Source organism: Psammomys obesus, unplaced genomic scaffold, assembly GCF_907164565.1.
Source record: "Psammomys obesus unplaced genomic scaffold, mPsaObe1.curated_primary_1811, whole genome shotgun sequence".
In the NCBI taxonomy this organism is placed as follows: Eukaryota; Metazoa; Chordata; class Mammalia; order Rodentia; family Muridae; genus Psammomys; species Psammomys obesus.
In genome coordinates this window covers 14,184,925-14,205,327 of record NW_026596085.1, presented here as the reverse complement: position 1 = coordinate 14,205,327, position 20,403 = coordinate 14,184,925, and the positions used below count along the sequence as shown (strand labels likewise).

Below are 20,403 nucleotides of genomic sequence, written 5' to 3'. Positions count from 1 at the left end.
ACTTCCGGTGTCGAGTGAACGCGGCTAGAAAGCTGTTAGAGGAGTTGGGGAGTACGCAGATGTCGGCGCTTCGGCACGTCGTGTGCGCCCTGTCTGGCGGTGTGGACAGCGCGGTAGCCGCACTGCTGTTGCGGCGGAGAGGTGAGGCCAGGGTTCCTCCCTGGGGACAGGAGCTAGGCTTCTCCAGGCCTGAGGCCTGGCTCTGGAAACTCTGCGGGCTTCCACTCCAGGACGGCCAACTGCTGCTGACTAAATCACTCCTGTATTCCCCCTTCGTTGGATGACAAACTGTAAAACAGCTACCAATTCTTCCTGACTTCTAAACATAGCCCCACGGGACCTTAGAGTCCGGATCTGATACCAACTACCCACCTAAATTCCTCCCGCTCGGTGGTCCCAACTTACTTCAGCTTCATTCCGCGTTCACGTGACAAGTGTTTATGGAGTCTCAGCCCTGGCTCACCTTCCCCGAGAAACACGAGGCGTGCAGTGATGCGGGCAAGGAGCCTGGACTTGGGCAAGTTAATTAAGCACCCCTCTGTAAAATGGAATGGGAAAGATTAAATGAAAACGCCTGTATTGAGAGGGTTAACCATGCGATGTAAGAGTTCGGAAAGCAGGAGCGACTTTTATATTATAATCACAGCTGCTATGAGAGGTATAGTAAGAAGTGCCAAAGAGGATGGGGACAGCACACACACGTGTTCTCAGAAAGGGAGAAGGAAGGTATACCTAGAGGCAGAGGCGGTGAAGCCGAAGCTCAGTAGGATTTTTCTTCAAAGGTCTGGCTGCTGAGCCAGAATCAGTAACACACGCAGGAGTCAGAGGAGAGAGTGCTGACTAGGTCTGGCCAAACAGGATGTAGAGGGGTTAATCCCCAGTTATTGAAGCTGACCTGGTATTAGGGGCTTTGGGGTTATGTTGAGTAGGCAGTTGGGAGTCTTTGAAGGTTTGACTAGATGCTTTGGGAAGTGCAATGAATTGACCATGTTCTTCCAGACTTATTTTATCATTTTACTACTTACAGAAGACACGCCTTGCTGGCTAGTTTTTATGTCAGCTTGACACATGCTACGGTCCTCTTGGGAGAGGGAGCCTCCGCTGAGAAAATACCTCCATTGCATTGGCTAATCTGTGGGGCATTTTCTTGGTTGATGAGTGATTTAGGAGGGTTCACCCCGTTATGAATAATGCACCCCTGGGTAGGTGGTCCTGGGCTGTATAAGAAAGCAGGTTGAGCGAGCCATGGGGACAAGCCGATGAGCAAGTGTTTTTTCATGATCTGTGATTCAGTTCCTGCCTCCAGGTTCCTGACCTGAGTTTCTGCCTTGGCTTCCTCTGGTGATAGACTGCGACCCTTAGGTCCAAATGAACCTGTTACTCTCCAATTTGCTTTTGATCATGCTATATATAACAACAATAGAAACCTAGTTCAAATATAGGCCCTCTGCCTCTGGGCTGCAGCATCTTATTTCTGACTCTCCTTAAATTTCTTTTATGGAAGAAACTGGTGGACATATCAGGACAAAAACATCCTGTCATTTTGGCATTGTGGGCTCTTGGAGGCAATGTCCTGCCCTGTACTTCCTTGGAAATTTGACCCATCCTTGAGTGCCTGTCCCCCCATGTGGGTCTTGTCTGTTTGTGAGGCGGCCGATCAGGCAGATGTGGCACAGGAATAGTGGGGTTCTAAAGCTCTGTGTAGTTTGTTTATGCTACAGTAAGGGTCTTAGCTCCTAATGCCCTGGGCATTGTACTAGCTCTTGGGATACAGGATTGCATTGTGCTAGCTCTGCCCTTGAAGAGCCCCCTGCTTTAGTAAGTAAAGTGCAAAACTAGCTCAGGAGCTGAGCCCAGCATAGTTAATCTATGCAATAAAGCAGAGTCAGGTGCCTCATCCCATAACTGAATGTGTGTCAGCAAAATCCCTGGGATTTTGGGGGTAGGGTGGTGATAATCAAATACTAGAAGCTTTTAATACAATTGCTCTGGCTTTCCTTATATTCAGCTTATTCAAGAGAAATGGGGTTTTGATGCAGGGTGAGCACTTGTGAGTTTTCTGAGACTCTGGAGGGCCAGTGTTGGCCAATGTGATATTTGGTTGGGTATTTGTCACTGTAAAAAAGGAGAAGAGGAAACAAAATATTTGAATATTATTGAATAATATTGAATAATATTGGCTATTATGGAATAGCCAACACTTAATTTTAATGTTTGGTGTTGAAGATTGAACCCAGGGCTTCACCCATGCTAAGTGTGAGCTATCCTTCCTGAGCTACACCCTCAGCCTGATATAAATATCTAATAATTTAATTGTCTTTATAGTTGATGACTTGTAATATAAAGGTTTTAGATAGCAACTGGATAGCTTTTCAGATGATTTACCTTAAAAAGAACTGAACTGTGATTATCTTAAAACTTCTTAATTTTAATGCATGGATGTTTTGCCCACACGGATGTGTCTGTGCCCATGTGTTTGCCTGGTGTTAAGGTTGACCAGAAGAAGGCATCAGATCCCGTGGAACTGGAGTTACAGGTGTTTGTGATCTGCCATGTGGGTGCTGGGAATCGAACGGGTCCCCTGGAGAATCAGCAATTGCTCTTAACCCCAGAGCCATCTCTCTGGCCCTGATTTTTTTTTTTTTTTTTTTTTAACAGAATCTTGATATCTATCTTGGGGCTAGCCTCAAACTCAATATCTTCCTGTCCTAGTCTCCCAAATAACAAAATCATAGGTGTGTGTTCCCATGTCAGGCTGAATGGAGCTACCATTTGGCTTAGAATCTGAGTTTCTGCTCAACATTAAGTCATTCTGCACAAATCTGATACACCTCAGCTGTTTGTTGATGCAAAGGTGGAGATACAACATGGAAGAAAGTTCATTTTATTCCCTTTGTCCTACAATTTGTTGCACAATGTCCTACAATATGGAGGCCTTGAGTGCAATGAATGCTAAAGGGAAGAAGTGCCTTCAGGTATTATACTAAAATGTAAGCCAGGCCCTAGGCCACTTGGACATGCTTGGACTGCCATTCAGAATGTACAGAGGCATTGGGTGTGTGCTGTATCAGAACTTCTCCAGGCATGGGAATCCCTGCTTTTTACCCTAACTTCTCTCCCCAGGTTACCAGGTGACAGGGGTGTTTATGAAGAACTGGGACTCCCTGGATGAACAAGGTGTTTGTGCTGCTGACAGGGACTGTGAAGATGCTTATAAAGTTTGTCAGATCTTAGACATCCCTTTCCATCAAGTGTCCTATGTGAAGGAGTACTGGAATGACGTGTTCAGGTGAGCACAGGCCAGTGCACAGCAGGGTTTAGTGTTCTGTTCATCTTCTCCAAGGGAGGAGAGGAACAGTCATTGTTTCTCCACAGAGGTGGCCAAGACTGTGCTGAAGTTGGGGCACCAGAGACCTTGTCTGTAGCACCCTCACGCTCTTTCTTGGGGATATTTCCCACCTGCCAGAGGTTTCCTTAATGCTTTTCTGAATTATGGCATGAGGAGTGGAGGCTGAGGTCTCCCCAGAAGGTGCTGGGAGATGAATGTCGATACCCAAACACTGTGTGTAAGTGATTATGGGCGTCTTGGTTATTTGTTATTTGTTTTTGTTTTTATTTTGTTTTTTAATCAATTTGACAAAGCCAGGGTAATGTGAGAAGGGGGAACATCAATTGAGAAAATACAGCTAAATCTGTGGGGTATTTTCTTGATTAATGATAGATAATTAATGGGAGGATATAGCCCACTAAAGGGCAGATGGTCCTGAGCTAAGAAAGCGGGCTGAGCAAGCCATGGTGTACAAGGCAATAAGCAGCACCCTCCATGGCCTCTATATCAGTTTCTGCCTCCGGGTTCCTGCCCTGCTTGAGTTCCTTTTCTGACTTTTCTTAAAGAAGACTATGATCAGGGCATATACGCCAAATAAGCCCTTTCCTTCCCAAGCTGCTTTTGGCCATGGTCTTTCTCACAGCAGTAGAAAGCAAGGTAAGACAAGAGGTTGGGGGCAGGGGGTTGTGGGGTACTGCCCTTGCCTTTTGAAAACAAGAAACAGCAAGCAAAACTTTGATCAAGTCAAACACTGTAATTATTATTGCTGACTATATGCTAAGCACTGTGCTACATCTGAGATTACAAAGTATAAACGGGATACCTAGGTGGGTGATAGGCTCTCTACCAGAGGTGCTGTGGTGATGAGCAGCCTGTAGGAAATTCCCTGGGTTGGGAGGAGGGAGAGTGGTGCGGCATAGAGTGTGGTCTGGCACCTCATGGAAGAAGAGGAGCCTGAGCACCTTCAAGGAAGGTTGGAGTAGAAGCTTTTATGTGGGGTCTGAGAGCAGCAGGGAGTCGGGAGAATGCCCGTCATCTATCTCAGGAATGTGAGAAGTTTCCTAGCCACTTACTCCTGCAGAGAAGGACACCAGAGCCACTCTGGTAAACCCTGACAATGCCTGGGAGCCCTTGCACATGTCAGAGACAACAGGGGTTCACTCTGGGTTGCCCTTGCCTAAACAGGCCTCTGTAGAGGAATTTTAGTTCAGAACATGGTTGTTCTGGCAAGAGATCACATCCAAAGACCTAGGTCTGTGTGATCTGGCTGGCAAGAGATCACACCCAAAGATCTTCTAGGGCTGTGTGATTGGTCTAGAATACAAACCATCCGTTACTCCAGGAGACAGGCAAGCAGATCTGAGTTCAAGGCCAGCCTGGTTGAGAGCAAGTTTCAGATAAAGAAAAGTTTAGGTCCAGGCCAGGTGGTACACACCTTTAATCCCAAGCAGTGAAGGTAAAGTTAGTTTGTAGGAGGAAGCACCCATGTTTGAAAGTGATAACTAATTGAGTGGCAGAGACATGATGAATCAGAGAAAAGACTTGACAGAGTAGGATACGTCCAGCTCTCTTGAGAAGAGAGAGGTAAGGGAAGCTACTTAAGGAGCAACACAGAATGAGAGAGAGAAAAAAATGGCAGTTCTACTGGAACAGTAATAGAGAGACAAGTTGCAGAGAGAGAACTTGCCTGAAGACAGAATGAGCCAGAGAATGAGAAGGAGCCAGGAGATTAAAGCAGATTGCTACAATTAATTGGAGGCAAGCAAAGCAATTCAGAGGTCAAGAGAAAAGTCAGCTGGGAAAGGAGTTTGAACCAGAACAGCTGAGTTGAACCAGCCAGCCCAGAACACAGTAAGAACAAGTAAGGGTGAGCCTCATTAAGCAGTAAGTCTCAGAGACAAAATATTCTAGCCTAGGTTAAATTGTATGGAGGCTAGAAGCTACTAGGACTAGGATAGCAGGAGGTGGCAGTAAGCCTCTCAGACAACAGCTACCTCAGGAGAATGAAAGATACTTTTATAGGCCTCACCCTCAACTTTGCCACGTGGAAGACCTTGGACAATTTATTTGTTTTTTCTAAGTGTCAGCTTTCTTATCTTTAAATTAAGAACAATGCTAATACCTGCCAGGAACATTGTTCTGAGTGAGCTGAAGTCATGCAAAGTTCTGGAACAGTGCCTGGTCCATTTACAAGGATTTGGGGTATTTTCTGTTGCAGTGACAAAACACTGTGACCAAGCTGACTAATAGAAGAATTTATTCCGGGGGGTTAAAGGCCATCATGGCAGCAGGCAGCAAACACAGCAGTAGAGAGAGTGAACTGGGAATGGCATGTGGCTTTTAAAACCTCAAAACCCACCCCAGCGTCACACTCCAATAGCAGGGCTACATCTCCTAAGCCTGCCCAGACAGTGCCACTACTGGGGACCAAGCGTTTAAACCCGTGAGGGCTGTTCTCATTCAGACATCTGAGTTCTGAGAAGCTGCTTGACAAGGTAGGAAAATGGTGTGATAACGAAGCTCTCATGTGGAAGAAAAGTACAGTTTTGCAATAATAAAGGGAAATTTGGCATTAAACAAGCCACTTAACACATTTTAAAGGAGTGTATCACTTAGATCTGACGGGTTTTTTTTTTTTTCTTTTATTCCAGCGACTTTTTGAATGAGTATGAGAAAGGAAGGACTCCCAACCCTGACATCATCTGCAATAAGCATATCAAGTTCAGTTGCTTTTATCATTATGCTGTGGACAATCTTGGTAAGAAATTAAGAATTCTTCATTTGCTTTTCAGACATAGTCAGAAGCCAGAGCCTTGTAGACAGTTTTGTCTTTCAGAAGGAAAGTACTCACTGAGTAAGAAAGAACTTTCAGAGTGAACATTAGGAGAGGTTGTCCTCCATCATGGGCAGGCAGCTGGCTTCACATTCCTGAGAGAAGGTGTGTTCGGCTATTGACCTAAAGGCTAAAAGGTGGCAGTACCCTATGCAGAGAACTCTCAGAAAGTGGGATTCAGATCCAAATCAGTAGTGACTCATCAGAAAGGATCATCAGTGAGGAGAACAAGACCAGCAGGAGTAGAAACCTGCAGGTCATCCATATCAGCTGGTATATGGCTGCCAGGCAGAAGGTCATAGCACACACTTGTAATCCTCGTACTGGGGAGGTGGGGCAGGACTGCTGTGAGTTTGAGGCCAGCCAAGCTTCATAGCACATTCTAAGCCCTCCTGTCCTATATAGTGAACCCTGTCTCAGTAAAGGAAAGAAAGATGGATGGTGGGCGGGTGGGTGGATGGACACATGAGCATGCCGGCAGGCTGACTTGCTCACAGCCAGGAGAGCACAAGATGAGAGTCAGCAGGCCAGGGCCCAGGAGCTTGTGTGTCATTTCACGACACTGGCAAGGAGAATACTGCTTAAACTGAGAGTCAGTGCTGTCTAGAATGCGACCCCCAGGAGCTCAGAGGTCACCTACCCTCTTAAATGCATTTGTGTTGAGGTTCAGCCAAGCTATATAATCTGTGTCATATCCTACCTGGTTCTCTGTTGGAGCATCTCCCTGCTTCTCTGAGTCCCTATTCTTTATTGGGTTTGAGGCCTGCACTAGGCTGAGGGTCAGACACCTGAAATCTAGGCTTCTGAGATAATAGGGCTCTCTTAGAAAAACCCCACACTTGTTGCAGTGCAGGTAACGGTCTGTAAGGGAATGTTCTGTAAGAAAATGAGTCAGGGTACAGTGTGTCCCTGAAGGTACAGTAGAGTGCTTGCATGCAGTGCTAAGTCTCTCAAGGCTTCCTGTCTTAGCTCATAGCCCAGGTGTTCAGGTCTGGGTCTGCTTTGCTGAGCCTTCCAGCTCAGCCTCCTGCAGTAACAACTCCTGAACTCCTCACAGTGGAAAGGTAGGATCATGTGGGCAGAAGAGATTAAATCTATTGCTTGGCCCTTTGGTATGATAATACGCACTTACTATACTGGCAGGTGAAGAAAGAGGGGCAGCATGTCCATGGTTTCAAACCAGAATCAAAGGAATAAGACGGAGGTTGTCCATTTTCTCCTGTCCACCAAGTCGTGGGTGTAGTATGACATCACTTTCCTCTGCTTACCTCTGTCAGTCAGTGCGTTGTAAGTGCCATTCCCACTGATGCTGTAGCATCAAAACTCACGTCCTCCTGCTGTTGAATATTTTGGTTTTCAATTTTGCCTTAGTATTGTAAAAACCTTGTTTGTACTGAAATCTTTGTGTGCGTAATATAGAATGAGGGAGCGGATCAATTCTGACTTTGGAAATGGCTTTTTAAAGATGAAAGGTTCTCTCAGCTCACGTTAGCAGTTGCAGGGAGCCTGCTTAGTGAGCTGTCACTCAGACCTCTGTGCTTCGTGCTCTGTGTCCAAGGTGAGTAGACTGTTGGCAGGTTTCAGTGAGGCTAGTTCTGCATGCTTCTTTACCTAGGCTGGCATCCTAGTTTACTTTTTTTTTTTTTTTTAATGTAGAAGCCCTCTATCCACATGTACAGCTACATGCCAGAAGAGTGCATCAGATTTCTTTATAGATGGTATGAGCCACTGTGTGGTTGTTGGGAATTGAACTTAGGACCTCTGGAAGTACAACCCCAGTGCTTTTAACTGCTGAGCTATCTCACCAACACCTAGTTCATTTTCTATTGCTGTGATAAAAATTATGACTGAAAGCAACTTACGGAAGGAAAGATTTATTTGGCTTACGTGTCCCAGTCATTAACAGGGGAAGCCAAGTTAGGAATTGGCGCAAAGACCACAGAGGAATGCTGCTTACTGGCTTACCCCCATCGCTTGCTCAGCCTGCTTTCTTATAAAGCACAGGACCATTTTCCCAGGGGTAGTATTGCCTACATCAGTCATTTATCAAGAAGATGACCCATAAGCTGGGTATGCTGGGACATGCCACTAGTCCTAGCATTTGAGAGACAGAGGGAGTTCAGGACCAGCCTGGTGTATGTAGTAAATTCTAGGACAGCTGGCACTATGCAGAGAGACCGTGATGAGAGAGAGAATGAGAATATGCCCTACAGACTTTGCTATGGACCAGTCTGATGGAGACATTTTAATTAAGGATTCCTCTTCCCAAGTGACTCCAGTTTGTGTCGAGATTTCAAAAACTAACCAGTACAACTGCCAGTAAATTTGAGTCTCACACTGGATCTTTGTGTTTTAAAAACCTTGCAGGAGCAGATGCTGTTGCCACTGGCCACTATGCAAGAACCTCACTAGATGATGAGGAAGTTTTTGAGCAGAAGCACATTAAGAGACCAGAGGGGCTGTTCAGAAATCGATTTGAAGTCAGAAATCGTGAGTTTGTGTGGGTGGCCATAGCTATAATCTGTGTGAGCACAGGAACACTCAGAAGGATGACAGACCTAACCTAATTCTGTGTGCTCCCAATTAGATGGTTTGTTTAGGTTCACATTTGCGAAGGCACAGGTAGTAGCAGAGTTGCTTCCCCAGTGGTTGAGCATTGAGATGTCCTGGTGAGAGCCAAGGAAGGTGAAAAAGAAACCTATCATTGAGGTTATTATATATTGGTAGCTTGGACTTCCAAAAATATCTGGGGAAACATTTGACAGTGATAATTGAAATGGTCTTCACAGGGTCCCAGACAGATGGAGAGCCACTTCCCATCTTGCATATATACATCTGTTCGTGTCAAGGACATGCTTACCTTTGTCTATTCCACACTTGTTCTGATTCTCATAAAATAGTCAGGCATCATGTTGAGTGACTTGCCTGTGGTAGTTTAATGATGTCTTGGTTTTCAGTGTGCATTTTAGGCAGCCAAAGCTGGTTTTTTGGCTTTGGTCTGAGTCCTAGGGCATCATGCAGGTGGAGGCAGAAGAGCTCTTGGTCTCTGGGGATGGCTGTAGTTTGTTAAGGACCTGACCTTGTAACCAGCCTCTTTCCATCTGAGCATGGTGCAGTGCCTGGCAAATAGAATAGCAGGATCCCAGAAACAAATGAATCTCCGAGCTTCGGAGATTCACCAGATGTTATCTCCATCCTGCTTTTTCCTTCTGTGGCATTTTTGCTGGTGTTACCAGCTTTCTATTTCAAAGTCATAGGTTTTCAGTGTTTTAAAATAATTCAGAAGGTAGGCATGGGGATGCATACCTGTAATCACAGCACTCGGGAGGCTCAAGAAACAGTCAAAAGAATCCAGGACAAAATAACTCAGAACCAAGAAAAAATGCACACAAACAGTATTTGAGAGAATTTTGTTTTGAAACAGATTAATTGTAGCCTTAGTTGCATTGTTTTTGACAGAGTGACAGGAGAAAAATGGGAGGCAGCTCAGTCCATAGCACAGCCTTTCAGCACCTGCATCGTCACGGGCCAGACCTTAGTTGTGGCTGTAAAGATGGGGCACATTCTCCATTACACAGAGACATGAAAGGCAGCGGGTAGGAACATGCAGGCAGTACGTGGTAAAGGCAAGGACCTCAGTTCAATCTCCAGAACCTATGTAAAAATGCCAGGCATGGTGGCATGTACATATAATCCCAACACTGGGGAGGCAGAGATGGGATAGTTGGTGACTTCTGGGCCAGTGGGAGACCATCTCAAAAAAAGAAAGTGGGTGACACCCTGAGGAGCAGCAGTTGAAGATGTCATCTGACTTCCACGCTCGTGTGTACTGGCACGGACAAGCTCTCACATGCATGTGCACATACAAAATTGAGCTGTTGTGTGTGGACTGCTCCTCGTTTCATTAATGAGGCGTCTCCTCATACTATGTGTGACAAGCCCTACCAGCCCACAGCCATGAGTGGAGCTGACTGTCTCATTGGGAAATATCCTGGCTGCCTTCTCAGAATCTAAAATCACCAGGGCCAAAATCACTCACACCTGTTACATGCAATAAGAATTTTTTTACAGTTATGTAGAGAATATTAGAGAAACTAAAGCAAGGCTGCTGCCAGATGTCAGTCTGGACATATAGCAAAGCTGTTTCCACCAAGGAGGAGAGTTCTACAGAGCCGTCTTCACCCTGTGGCTGGGCTGAAGGCCAGTGCCCTGTGTGTTTCTTTGCATACTTCACAGCTGCAGTTGTTAAGGAAACACACTGCTGACATAGTTCTGGATGAACTGTCTTGTCCAGTCTCCCAGATGTGACTATATTTATTTTGGACCATTGATTCTCATTTCACTTTTTTTTTTTTTTCATATAGTGTTTGATGTTTGAAAGTCTTATGATCAAAATTACAAGCAGGAATAAGTTCTGTATGTAAAAATATACCTTCCCTGTATTGTTCCTGGTAGGTAAACCAGGGGCCAGACTTTTCAGTACATTAAGCTGTTTTTTTTTTTTTTTTTTTTTCCATATTCTTTTGAGATGGGTTTTGCTTTGGCAGACTGGGGTAACACAGAAGGGCATTAAAAGCAGAGAGTCATTATCTGTGTTCCTGCAATGACTTTTGTTCTTTACTCTTGGCAGCCGTAAAACTTCTCCAAGCAGCTGACAGCTTTAAAGACCAGACCTTCTTTCTCAGCCAGGTTTCCCAGGATGCCCTGAGAAGAACCATCTTCCCCCTGGGGGACCTAACAAAAGATTTTGTAAAGAAAATAGCTGCAGAGAATAGACTCCATCATGTGCTTCAGAAGAAAGAGGTAGGAGTGAGCAGCTTGCCATTGATTTGTGAATGTGTCCACCTATGTTGTCATGGTATATAGGCAGGGCAGGGCTCTCTGGATCCTTTGCCAGGGTCCCATCAGGCCACGGCACAGAGCACAGTTGCAGATGAGCAGCTGAGGCCTTCTTCCTCCTTCCTCTTGTGCCTGCTGTCTCAGCGGACATGGTAACTGGCTTAGCCAGTCAGGTGAGTGTGGACAGGAAACAGCCATGCTGGTCCATCCCGAGACAGGATCTGTAGAGAGTGCTGCCTATCCAAGGAGACCATAACAGCAGAAGTACATCTCTGCCTTCTCAGAGCTCCCTGTAGAGGGACAATCATACACCTGCATCTTGGAAACCGTGCTACCCGCTGTGGAGGGAGAGCTGGGATCCTGTGAGAAACCCTGGTAGTTCAGGTTTGATTAGAGGTTGGTTCAGCTGTAGCTCCCACTTATGCCAGTCTTCTGGGAACATGCATGGCTGTGCTTTCTATCAGCAAGGCCACATTGCCAAAGAGAATGTCCCTTGCCTGTTCTGCATCTTCCATGTTGCTCAGTTGACAGAATTTCTCAATGGTAGGAACTGAGAGAGTCCCAGCAATATATGGAGCCAATCCCTAGTCATGTGACCTATGTTATAGAGGGACACACACACACACTGAGGAATAATTGCAGAGCTGCTTGCCCAGCCCAGTCCCAGGAAGATCAGCTTCTTGCCTGGTCTCCTGTGCAGGGCTTAGCCAGCTGTAGCCAGTCTCCTTCCTGATTTCCCTGCTTTCTGCTCTTACCTTGGTCCCTGGCTCTCGAGTACTCAGCAGTCTAGATTGCTATCCTGGATTGCTCATATGGGTTTTCCAGCACAGTCATGGTGGTCCTGCTTTGTGATTATGTGAACAGCTCTCATGTGGTCCTCAGTCAAATGATGCAGTCTGTTTACATATCATCCACTTTGGAGCCAGACTTGGCAAGACAAGATATTCTCTAGGCTCAAGTTCTGTTTGTGTCTGTGTTGAGCGCTGAGGTGTCCTGCAACACAGCCTGCTCTTTGCCCTCCTGACCCAGCCTGGTTTTCTGTTCCCTGCTTTGCTCCCTGGCTTCTGCTCACATCATGTTGGCCTTCTTCTCGTTCCAGAGCATGGGCATCTGCTTCATTGGTAAAAGAAACTTTGAGCGTTTCATTCTTCAGGTGAGTGTCCTCTGACATGAGTAGCCGTCTGCTCTGGGACTGGTCTCCAGTACTGATGAAACTTGTCTTCCAGTATTTGCAGCCTCGGCCTGGCAAGTTTATTTCTGTCGAGGATAATACAGTTCTGGGAACACATAAAGGTGAGTCCTGCCAGCTTTGGGAACCAAAGGCCAGGGCTAGCTCCCATCCATTCCATGAAGGGCTCATGGAGGACTCAAGGGGTAGGCTGGGTGGGTACATATTGCACGTGCAGTCACTCTGACAAGAGCTTTGTGCCCCTGTGTTGCTGTATTTTATAAACACGGAGTTAACCCCTAGATGCAGAGCTGGACTCTGCGTGTGGTACATTGCTAAAAGTAAAGTGTTGATGCTTTGGGAGACTGCAAGAAATGCCATTGGAGAAAGAATGTAGCTGGCCTTGGAGCCAGGTGACTGAGAACCACACGATAGCTGTTCACATAATTACAGAGCAAGACCACCATGACCTGCACTGTGCTCCGTGTGAGGACAGGGGAAGTCCCAAGTGCTCACAGACCTTATGTGGGGACAGGCAGTATAGGCTGGAGGGGACATGCCTCCTGAGACTTGACATCTAGACCTGATCTGTGAGACTAGTTGGAAGGACAGGGTACACTTGTTTTTTTCCTGCCATGTGTGGTTCCTGTGAAGGGAGCCGGGCTCCCTGAGAGTAGGGAGAGACCCGGCTGAACGGTGTTCTAGTGGAGAAGAGAACCTGGCTGGAGACAGTGCTGCTGTCCCTAGCAGGCAGCAGTTGGAGACTCACGCCACAGTGCGTGTATTTCTGCGGAGGGAGGGCTGGTGAACGGTGGGTGACAGTACAGCTTCGAGGAGTGCGCTCAGCAGGCCCAAGACCGGCTTTGAGAGCCGTAGTCCCCGGAAGGTCAGAGCCGCCAGATGAAGGAGCTGGCATTAGTGCCAGGCTCAGGTCCATCCTAGTCATTGTCATATCCCTCAAGTCCTGATCCTGAGGCAGGATGGACATGGGTGTTGTGGTTAGGGCTAAGAGCCCCTCGAGCCGAGAGAATCAGTTTCAAGTAAGCATGCCTTATAGCGATCGGTAACCTCCCATTTGTGAAGGCTGAAATGTGCCCTCTGGAACACTATTTCCTAGGCTGGTTCCTGTATACTTTGGGCCAGAGAGCTAAGATCAGCGGCTTGAGAGAGCCCTGGTACGTGGTGGAGAAGGATGGCACCAAGGGTGACGTGCTTGTGGTGAGTGAGGTTGGCCTTCGCTGTCTAGTGTGCCAATAAAATGAGCAGTACTGGCATTTCTAAGGGCCTGGAGCAGCAGACCTGTCCTCCACAGCTTCCTGGGACAGGTGGAAGGTAACAGGTCTTCATATAAAGATAGGTTCCTATTGTATGCTGGCAATGTGCCAATCATTGCATCCATTCCTAGAAAAACTGCCCTGTTTTACAGAGGAGGATGAGACTCTGATTGGGTAACTTGCCAAGGCCTCATGGAGAAAAGGTAGTCACAGTGCCCAGATAGCCCTCCCACCCACAATCTATAGAAGGGTCCTATAAGTAAGTCCTTGTGGGACAAGGTAATTAGGCTAGAACATGGTTATGCCCCGGACTACATGCCTCCCCCACCTCCTGAGCCATTCTGCTATGCCCTAGGCTCTGGGGCAGAAATTCTCCAAGAGAGCTTTCCAGATATTGATAGTAGCAAGAGATATTTTGGGTTATGAACTAGGTGGAGATGGAGAAGTTGGTGCTGCTGGCATTCTGCCTCTGCATACACAGCAGCCCCAACTCATTGAATCCAACTCTCAGGCGTTGAAGAGTGAGAAGCCTGCTTGGGGCAGGCTGAGCTGCCAGCTAGTGTAATCAGAGACAGACACTGGAGCACAGGCCACAGACATCTTTCCAGAAGAGCAGTGTGGGAACCGCCTCCCCAGGCTTGGGTTAAGATGTTTTTAGCATAAGCTCTCAGAAATGCCTGCTAAGAAAAGCCAAAAGGGTCATTGGCTCAGATAGTTTCAGGATCTTAGCACCTGAAGTCTCAGTTAGTACTCCTGGGTCCCCCTGATGGGAAACTCGGCACCCTAGGCAACACCAGGGTTCTTTGATGCAGGGACTAGTGGTGATGGAACAGGAAGCTGAGAAGCAGTCATGTGTGTATGTGTGATAAACTATCCAGGTCAGGCCAGTCTCACAATCGTGAAAACACGAAGGTGGTTGGGGACTAGCACCCTTCAGCTCCTGCTTTTCTCAGCCAGTTATTGCTGGTGGGATCCATGGCCCTCTCAAGAGGCTATTTGTGTGTTTGATCTACATCTCTAGGAATAGAAAACGATCTTCAAAGCATGATGGGGTTGTGGGAATGACTAGAGGCGGGGGAGGGAATCTCATCCTTGCCCCTTGCTACTGCCTATGGCCATCCCTTTTTGTTCCTTTTTTTCTCTCATCTTAAAACCAGAGTGACTAAACCCTTAAGCTGATGAAACGGATTTCTGACACACGCAGCTGAGTGGGGCCAGCCTACAATTAGTTATGGATGTGCTGATACGTTTGTTCTTATTGATAACTGCTGAGGGATGCTCACCTCAAAGGCATCACAACATCTGTATTCTGCTCTGCAGGCTCCCCGGGGAGACCACCCTGCTCTGTACAGGGACCTGCTCAGGACCAACCGTGTACACTGGATTGCCGAGGAACCACCTGCTGCCTTGGTCAGAGACAAGATGATGGAGTGCCATTTCCGATTCTACCACCAGATGGCACTAGGTGACTGGATGGGAGGGGTGCTTGTTGCTAAGCTCCCGGTCAGCTTAAGCTAAGCCAGAGAGACTGTGTACACTTTCAGTATTCCCTTGAGCACACCAGAAAGTCCCCACCATTCCTTTTGTTTAACTTCAAAACTACTAGTCCTGTGCCTGCCACAGAAGGGGAACTAAGGCACAGAAATGTTTTGTCAGAGTTGCTGGGAAGTTGGGTTACCATATTTGCTATTCTGAGGTGTCATGTCCATAGCCAGGGCAGCTTTGAGCCCTTTTGGGTACTGTCCTATCCTTCAGTAGGAGAGATGTTGGGTGTCCCTGCACCCACAGGCTGCTTATTCTCCCAGGGGCTGTGGTTGGCAGTGAAAGCAGGCCCACACCCACTTCTTAACTCTCTCCACAGTGCCCTGTGTGCTGACACTCAATCAGGATGGCACTGTGTGGGTGACGGCTGTGAAGGCTGTGAGAGCCCTTGCCCTGGGACAGGTAAGGCAGTGAGGAAAGAGCGCCCGGTGGGAGGTAGAGCAGGGGCCTAGACATTGCTGTCCTCATTTGGCCAACTCTGTCCTGGCGTCTGAGACACACACACAGTGAGCTTTTTCTACCCCTTTCTTTCCAGTTTGCAGTGTTCTACAAGGGTGATGAGTGCCTTGGCAGTGGGAAAATCCTACGGTTAGGGCCATCTGCCTACACACTCCAGAAGGGCAAGAAGAGAACCGGAGTGGCTCCTGAGGTCTCCAGTGACAGCCCTGGCCTGCACCCTACATCCTGACAAAGGCCAAACTGCTAGGAGACGTTAGAGCAGAGTCTGGGGCAAGTTGGTCAGTGATGGGCTTGGTGCTGCTAGAAGACAATGGTCTGGCTGGCTGCAGAGCCATGGCAGCCTGAGGAAGGAGTATCTCTGTGCTGGTGCTCCAGTAAGCCTGAAGCAGATGCTGGCTGCTGGCTTCGCCTTGAGGGTCCTGCTGAAGCTCCCCCAAAGGAGGCCTCCACAGTGTGTGAGGGTTGTGAAGGAACAGAATCAAATAAAACTATCAAAATCTGACTACTGTGTCTGGGGCTTGCTGCAGGCCTGAGTGGGCTGCTGTGGCTGTGCTCCTTACACTGAGCCCCCAATCATGTGTCACAGCAGGCATGAGGAGTTGCTATAGCCTCTTTCTCCCCTCCCTGGGGCCTGAGCTCTCTCCAAAGGGAAGGCAGAGTTATCTGTAGTAGGTCTGTCCTTGTCTAGATTCTGACGAGTGAGATAACCCTTTCCCTGGCAGTGCCCATGTTAGGAGGAAGCCAGTGTTTTCCTGTTAGCCTGGCACTGGGGTGGGAGTGGGGATTGAAGTGAACACGTTACTCTAGAAGTGCACAAGCGTATCCGAGGAAAAACCACATCAGAAGATGTCCTTTATCTGGGGTGTGCGTGGGTTACAGGCCTGGGATGGCTCCTTGTGCAGCAACACCAGGTGGAGACCCTGGGGAAGGGGACCCCTGGGCCATAGGGAAAGAAAGGAGTACCCACTACTCTGCTCCCAGTTTTTCCCAAGGGTAGCACCACTGAACAGATATATGAAGCAACACAGCGGGACAGAAGTCTTGGAAACTCACCTTTCTGGACAGGAATCAAGATAAATGACCTAAGAGGTGAGGGCTGGATTCAGTAGTGGCTGGAGCCTAACCAGGTTGCTGCAAAGTTAAGATGAGGTTTTAAGCATGCCCAGGCTCCAGAGAAATCAAGATGCCACTGGAGTGTTCAAAGCCAAGAGAAAGACGATAGATGGAGCCTTAAGGTCACAGCTGAATACAGCACCAGAGAGGGTGGAACACCAATCCACTGTGCCTAGGAGATGAAGGTGAATGCAGAGAAGGAACCACCATGAGAAAACAGACTATAAAATTGAAAATCACACTTAAAATGTCAGAAGCTCACCAGATGGGCTCAGTAGCGCAGTGTAGATGATGGGAAAGAATGAGGGAGCATCAAGACCCTCGTGGGTACTCAGATCTGCAGAACAAGAGGGCTTGGGGGCCAGCGGGGTATCCGAGTAGCACTCAAGTGAGGTGCCACAACAGTACAAGGAGGGAAAGAGCGAAGGAGGGTTGGAGACTGCAGCGAGCCATGGGGCCTCGGTGCTTACAAGTGCCTGCTGTGTAGATGAGGACTGGAACTTCGCCCCAGCATGCACATAAGCTGCTATGTGGCCTCATGTGCCTGTAGCCTTATCCCCTAACGAGCAGAGATGGGAGGGCTAGTGGGGAGCCCCGCTGGCTTCCAGTTTGACTGGAGAACAAACATGAGCCCCAGGATCAGGGGCAATCCTGCTGCAGGTGGGTGGGGTATGGTATAAAGCACTGACCCTTTTCTGGTCTCTACACAAACTCTTTTTTTTCTTTCTGTGTCCCCTGGGCTGGAGAGAAGGCAGCTCAGTGCTTAAAAGCACTGACAGAGACATGCAGAGAGAGAAAATACCCATTCACAGAATTAATCCTTTTAAATTCTCAGATTTGATTAAAAAAAAAAAAAAAAAAAAGACAGACTGAAGAACTGGAAAACTTGGGCAAGTCCTTCCATGTCATGGCAGGCCTGCACATAAATGGATACTCCATGGGCCTGTCTGTCTCCTGGATCCCACATGAGGCCTGAGGCTGTCTCTATCAGTCCTTCCTGTGCTACCTTAGAGCCAGCGGGGACAGTAAACACCCAGCACAGCATGGATACAAATCCAAAAATCTTAATTTATTATAGATGCAGCTCACCTGTGTTGTCATCCAGTGCTGAACAGTAATAAATACACCTGGTAAAAACCTCCAGTGTCAGATCAATCAAGTCTCAGGTCATAAAAACAGTTTAAAACTGACAGGTTTTGTTTTGGTAACAGTAGTCTTCAAATTAACAACTCCACCTTCTGGAGTGGCATGGGGTCATGGAATTGGGCGATCATAGTGTTCCACCTCCCCTCAGCCTGTGCAAGGTTGTATCCTTGTCATCCTCAGGCCACCTTAGGGCCTCCCCTCAGCCTGGTGGCAGTGAGTGACCTCAGACCATGCCATGTAGGCTTTCCTCTCTCACAAATCCATCATTAGCAGTCCTGTGCACTCATGGGAGCAGAGCTTGCTGTGAAAGTCCTTGCATGGCTTCCTGGTTTAGCTCTCCCATTTGAGAGCAGCTCTACATCTCAGCCCCAGGCACCTGCTTCAAACAACAGTGAATGCCGAAGTACACGTCTGAGTAACTCTGGGCCCCAGTCCCCTGGGTTTGGCTGCATGGTGGCTCGTGGTGGGCTGGGCATAGCAGCCCTTGGTGTGAGTTTCCAAAAAGAATTTGGTAACCAGTGAAGAGGGCTGTGGCTTTGTTTCTTTGCACAATTGGCCATTTGAGGCAAAACGATGTTATTGGTCAGATTTCAGGAGTGGAGCCCCTGCCTGCCCAGAATGCTCTGGAGCCTGAAAGAGTAGAACATTGGCAGGAAGGAATGTGACACTGTGGAAGAAAGACCTCAGGGCTCCCTCCAAATCGGCAACACCGAGCACTCTTAAGATCCTATGGAAACAGGAGCAGCGACAAAGAAATTCTCCGGTGCACTGGGCTGACTGGGAAGGGCTCCAGAATAGCCCCACTGGATCAGGAGCGGATCTGGGCCTGGGGGTGGGGGGCTGAGTGGTCGGGATTTCACACACACCTATGAAGTCAGCTGTAGCGGCCCCACTTCACAGGCCAGCCCCATCCCAGATCCATGGAGCCGAGAGCACGCACAGCACCTAGGCTGGGCTCCGAAGGCCAGTGGAACACCCATGCTCCCTGGCTGGAGGCAGCCGCCAGAACTATATCAACTTCACAGCCCATGTGCTCCCTACCTGGGCACTGCGACCAGCTGTGTTGACTCATTCCAGGGTCAAGTACAACTGTGAGCTTCCTTGGGCAATATATCGAGATGCCATTTCATGGCTCTCCCGTGTCAGCAAAGTCAAGACATTGCAAAATATATACAGATTCCCATCTTCTCCAAGTCCAGGGCAGATTTGTACGTATTTACAATTTTAAACAGCAATTTAAGACACGGGGTGCCTTTGCAGAGACTGCAAGGCTGGTGACTATGGGCTTGTACTGCAGGAGATGCCTGCAGGGACAGCTGGGCCTTGGCCTGTGTCTGGTATCTCTAAACTCTGGCAAGGCAAAGGGCCTGGCATAGTGATTCTCCAAGTCCAGTTCAGGCTCTCTGGCTTCTGTGCGGGGCCACTTGTGGCCAGGTCAGCAGCAAGGTTTGCCTTCTGTCTGCAGTCTAAGGACGGAGCTGTGCCAGTCTGAAGTCCACGACTCCCTCTTGAACCATGCCTGTAGCTTTGGCACTTGTCACAGAGTCTGGGCCCTGAGCTCCTGCGAGGGCCAAGGGCTTCTGCCTGGACATTCTGTGTAGAGCCGGCTGCTATTGCAGGGGCCCTCATACAAAGGGCCTGCTTGCCCCATAAGCATCAGTCCCAGGCTTCAAGGTCCGAGGGCTTGACTGGCAGTCTGGGGTTGACTGTGCCTCATGGTTTCCTGATGGTTCAAATTGAAGTTTCATTACTGCCTCTGTGTGTGGGAAGAATTGCCAGGCGTGTGGAGGGTCAGTGACAGTGGCAATCGGTTGTATTCCAAAGTCATTCAGGGGCAGATACTCGCATTCAGGTGCAAGGGGAAGCCTGGGGGCGCTAGGAGTCCTGGATGGGGAAAGCTGGTGGCTCCCACCCTCCCAAGGGTACTTACTCTGAGTCAGAGCCATTGGCCTGGGCACTCCCTGTGCATACACTCATGGCCACCCCGTTGAGATGCTCGCGGCCTGGCTCCCTCCTTGGAGTCTTGATGGTGATGACACAGTCGGTGGCATGAACACCATCACCAGAGCCCAGGGAGGATGTTCGGGAGGATGCGGGGCTTTGCTCACAGTCGGCCAGCTTCTCTCGCAGCCGGCACTTCAGTGGCTGCTCTGGCAGTGGTGGTGGGTAGGTGACTTTGTTTTTCAGGATGCCTGACAGGATGGAGGTGACCACCAAGTTAGTTCAGGCAGACCTGGGTGCAGTGGCTCAACTGGGGATGGGTGGTGTTGAGTAAGAGAAGGCACCTGGCCTGGTTCTTACCAACTTGCCCAGGCCCCACCCAAGCCCTCCACAGAACTCCCCTCAGCCTGCTAAAAAAAAAAAAAAGGCTCCTGCCCTGTCCTCTGTGCTAGGAAAAGGTTTGCTCCAGTGACAGACAGCAGGGCCCTCCTCAGGTACCTTTCCGCTGCTCCTGGGGCTGGCTGCTGAGCAGAGCCACTGGCTTAGCCAGCACCCCACTTTCCAAGTCAGGGGGCCGGTCGCCACAGTGATTGCCCTGCGCCTGCAGGTGTAGCTCCACGCTGACCTTGGTCTCCACCTTCAGGTGGGGCTCAGTGTCCAACTCTTCACTGTCGCTCCCAGCCAGGCTCTCATCGGGCCAGCCAGCTGGGACATGGTTGGCTAGAGCGTCTGCTAAGAATGACATTTGGTTAGACTTACA

The 20,403-nt window shown here is 48.5% G+C and overlaps 2 protein-coding genes across 5 annotated transcripts in view; one reads left to right on the top strand and one right to left on the bottom strand.

Annotated features, from left to right (window-relative positions):
* On the top strand, window positions 1-15,945 carry Trmu (tRNA mitochondrial 2-thiouridylase). 4 transcript variants are annotated; one of them, XM_055627175.1, is made up of 11 exons: window positions 1-141; window positions 3,124-3,289; window positions 5,980-6,086; window positions 8,529-8,651; window positions 10,792-10,964; window positions 12,100-12,153; window positions 12,227-12,293; window positions 13,286-13,386; window positions 14,763-14,907; window positions 15,304-15,386; window positions 15,520-15,945. In XM_055627175.1, the coding sequence occupies exons 1-11, from the start codon at window positions 60-62 to the stop codon at window positions 15,670-15,672; spliced, it is 1,254 nt and encodes a 417-aa protein (XP_055483150.1). In that variant the 5' UTR covers window positions 1-59; the 3' UTR covers window positions 15,673-15,945. The 4 variants fall into 4 exon arrangements, with proteins under 4 accessions (XP_055483150.1, XP_055483151.1, XP_055483153.1 ...); XM_055627176.1 differs by lacking the exon at window positions 8,529-8,651; XM_055627178.1 differs by lacking the exons at window positions 1-141; window positions 3,124-3,289 and adding an exon at window positions 3,379-3,566.
* Window positions 15,946-17,520: 1,575 nt separating this feature from the next.
* Celsr1 (cadherin EGF LAG seven-pass G-type receptor 1) overlaps window positions 17,521-20,403 on the bottom strand; it is a 130,980-nt gene continuing 128,097 nt past the window's right edge. The window contains exons 33-35 of the mRNA XM_055627159.1: window positions 20,142-20,372; window positions 19,633-19,894; window positions 17,521-19,458 (exon numbers count right to left, since the gene is read on the bottom strand). Of these exons, the coding sequence (XP_055483134.1) occupies window positions 19,434-19,458; window positions 19,633-19,894; window positions 20,142-20,372 (518 nt within the window). The 3' untranslated portion in view covers window positions 17,521-19,433. The remainder of the gene's footprint in view (window positions 19,459-19,632; window positions 19,895-20,141; window positions 20,373-20,403) is intronic.

Excerpts from the sequence above, each read along its gene's own strand:
- Trmu (XM_055627175.1), top strand. The coding sequence starts at position 60 with ATGTCGGCGCTTCGGCACGTCGTGTGCGCCCTGTCTGGCGGTGTGGAC. Across the intron at positions 3,290-5,979 it reads TACTGGAATGACGTGTTCAG|CGACTTTTTGAATGAGTATG; the intron begins GTGAGCACAGGC and ends CTTTTATTCCAG. Across the intron at positions 12,154-12,226 it reads TTGAGCGTTTCATTCTTCAG|TATTTGCAGCCTCGGCCTGG; the intron begins GTGAGTGTCCTC and ends CTTGTCTTCCAG.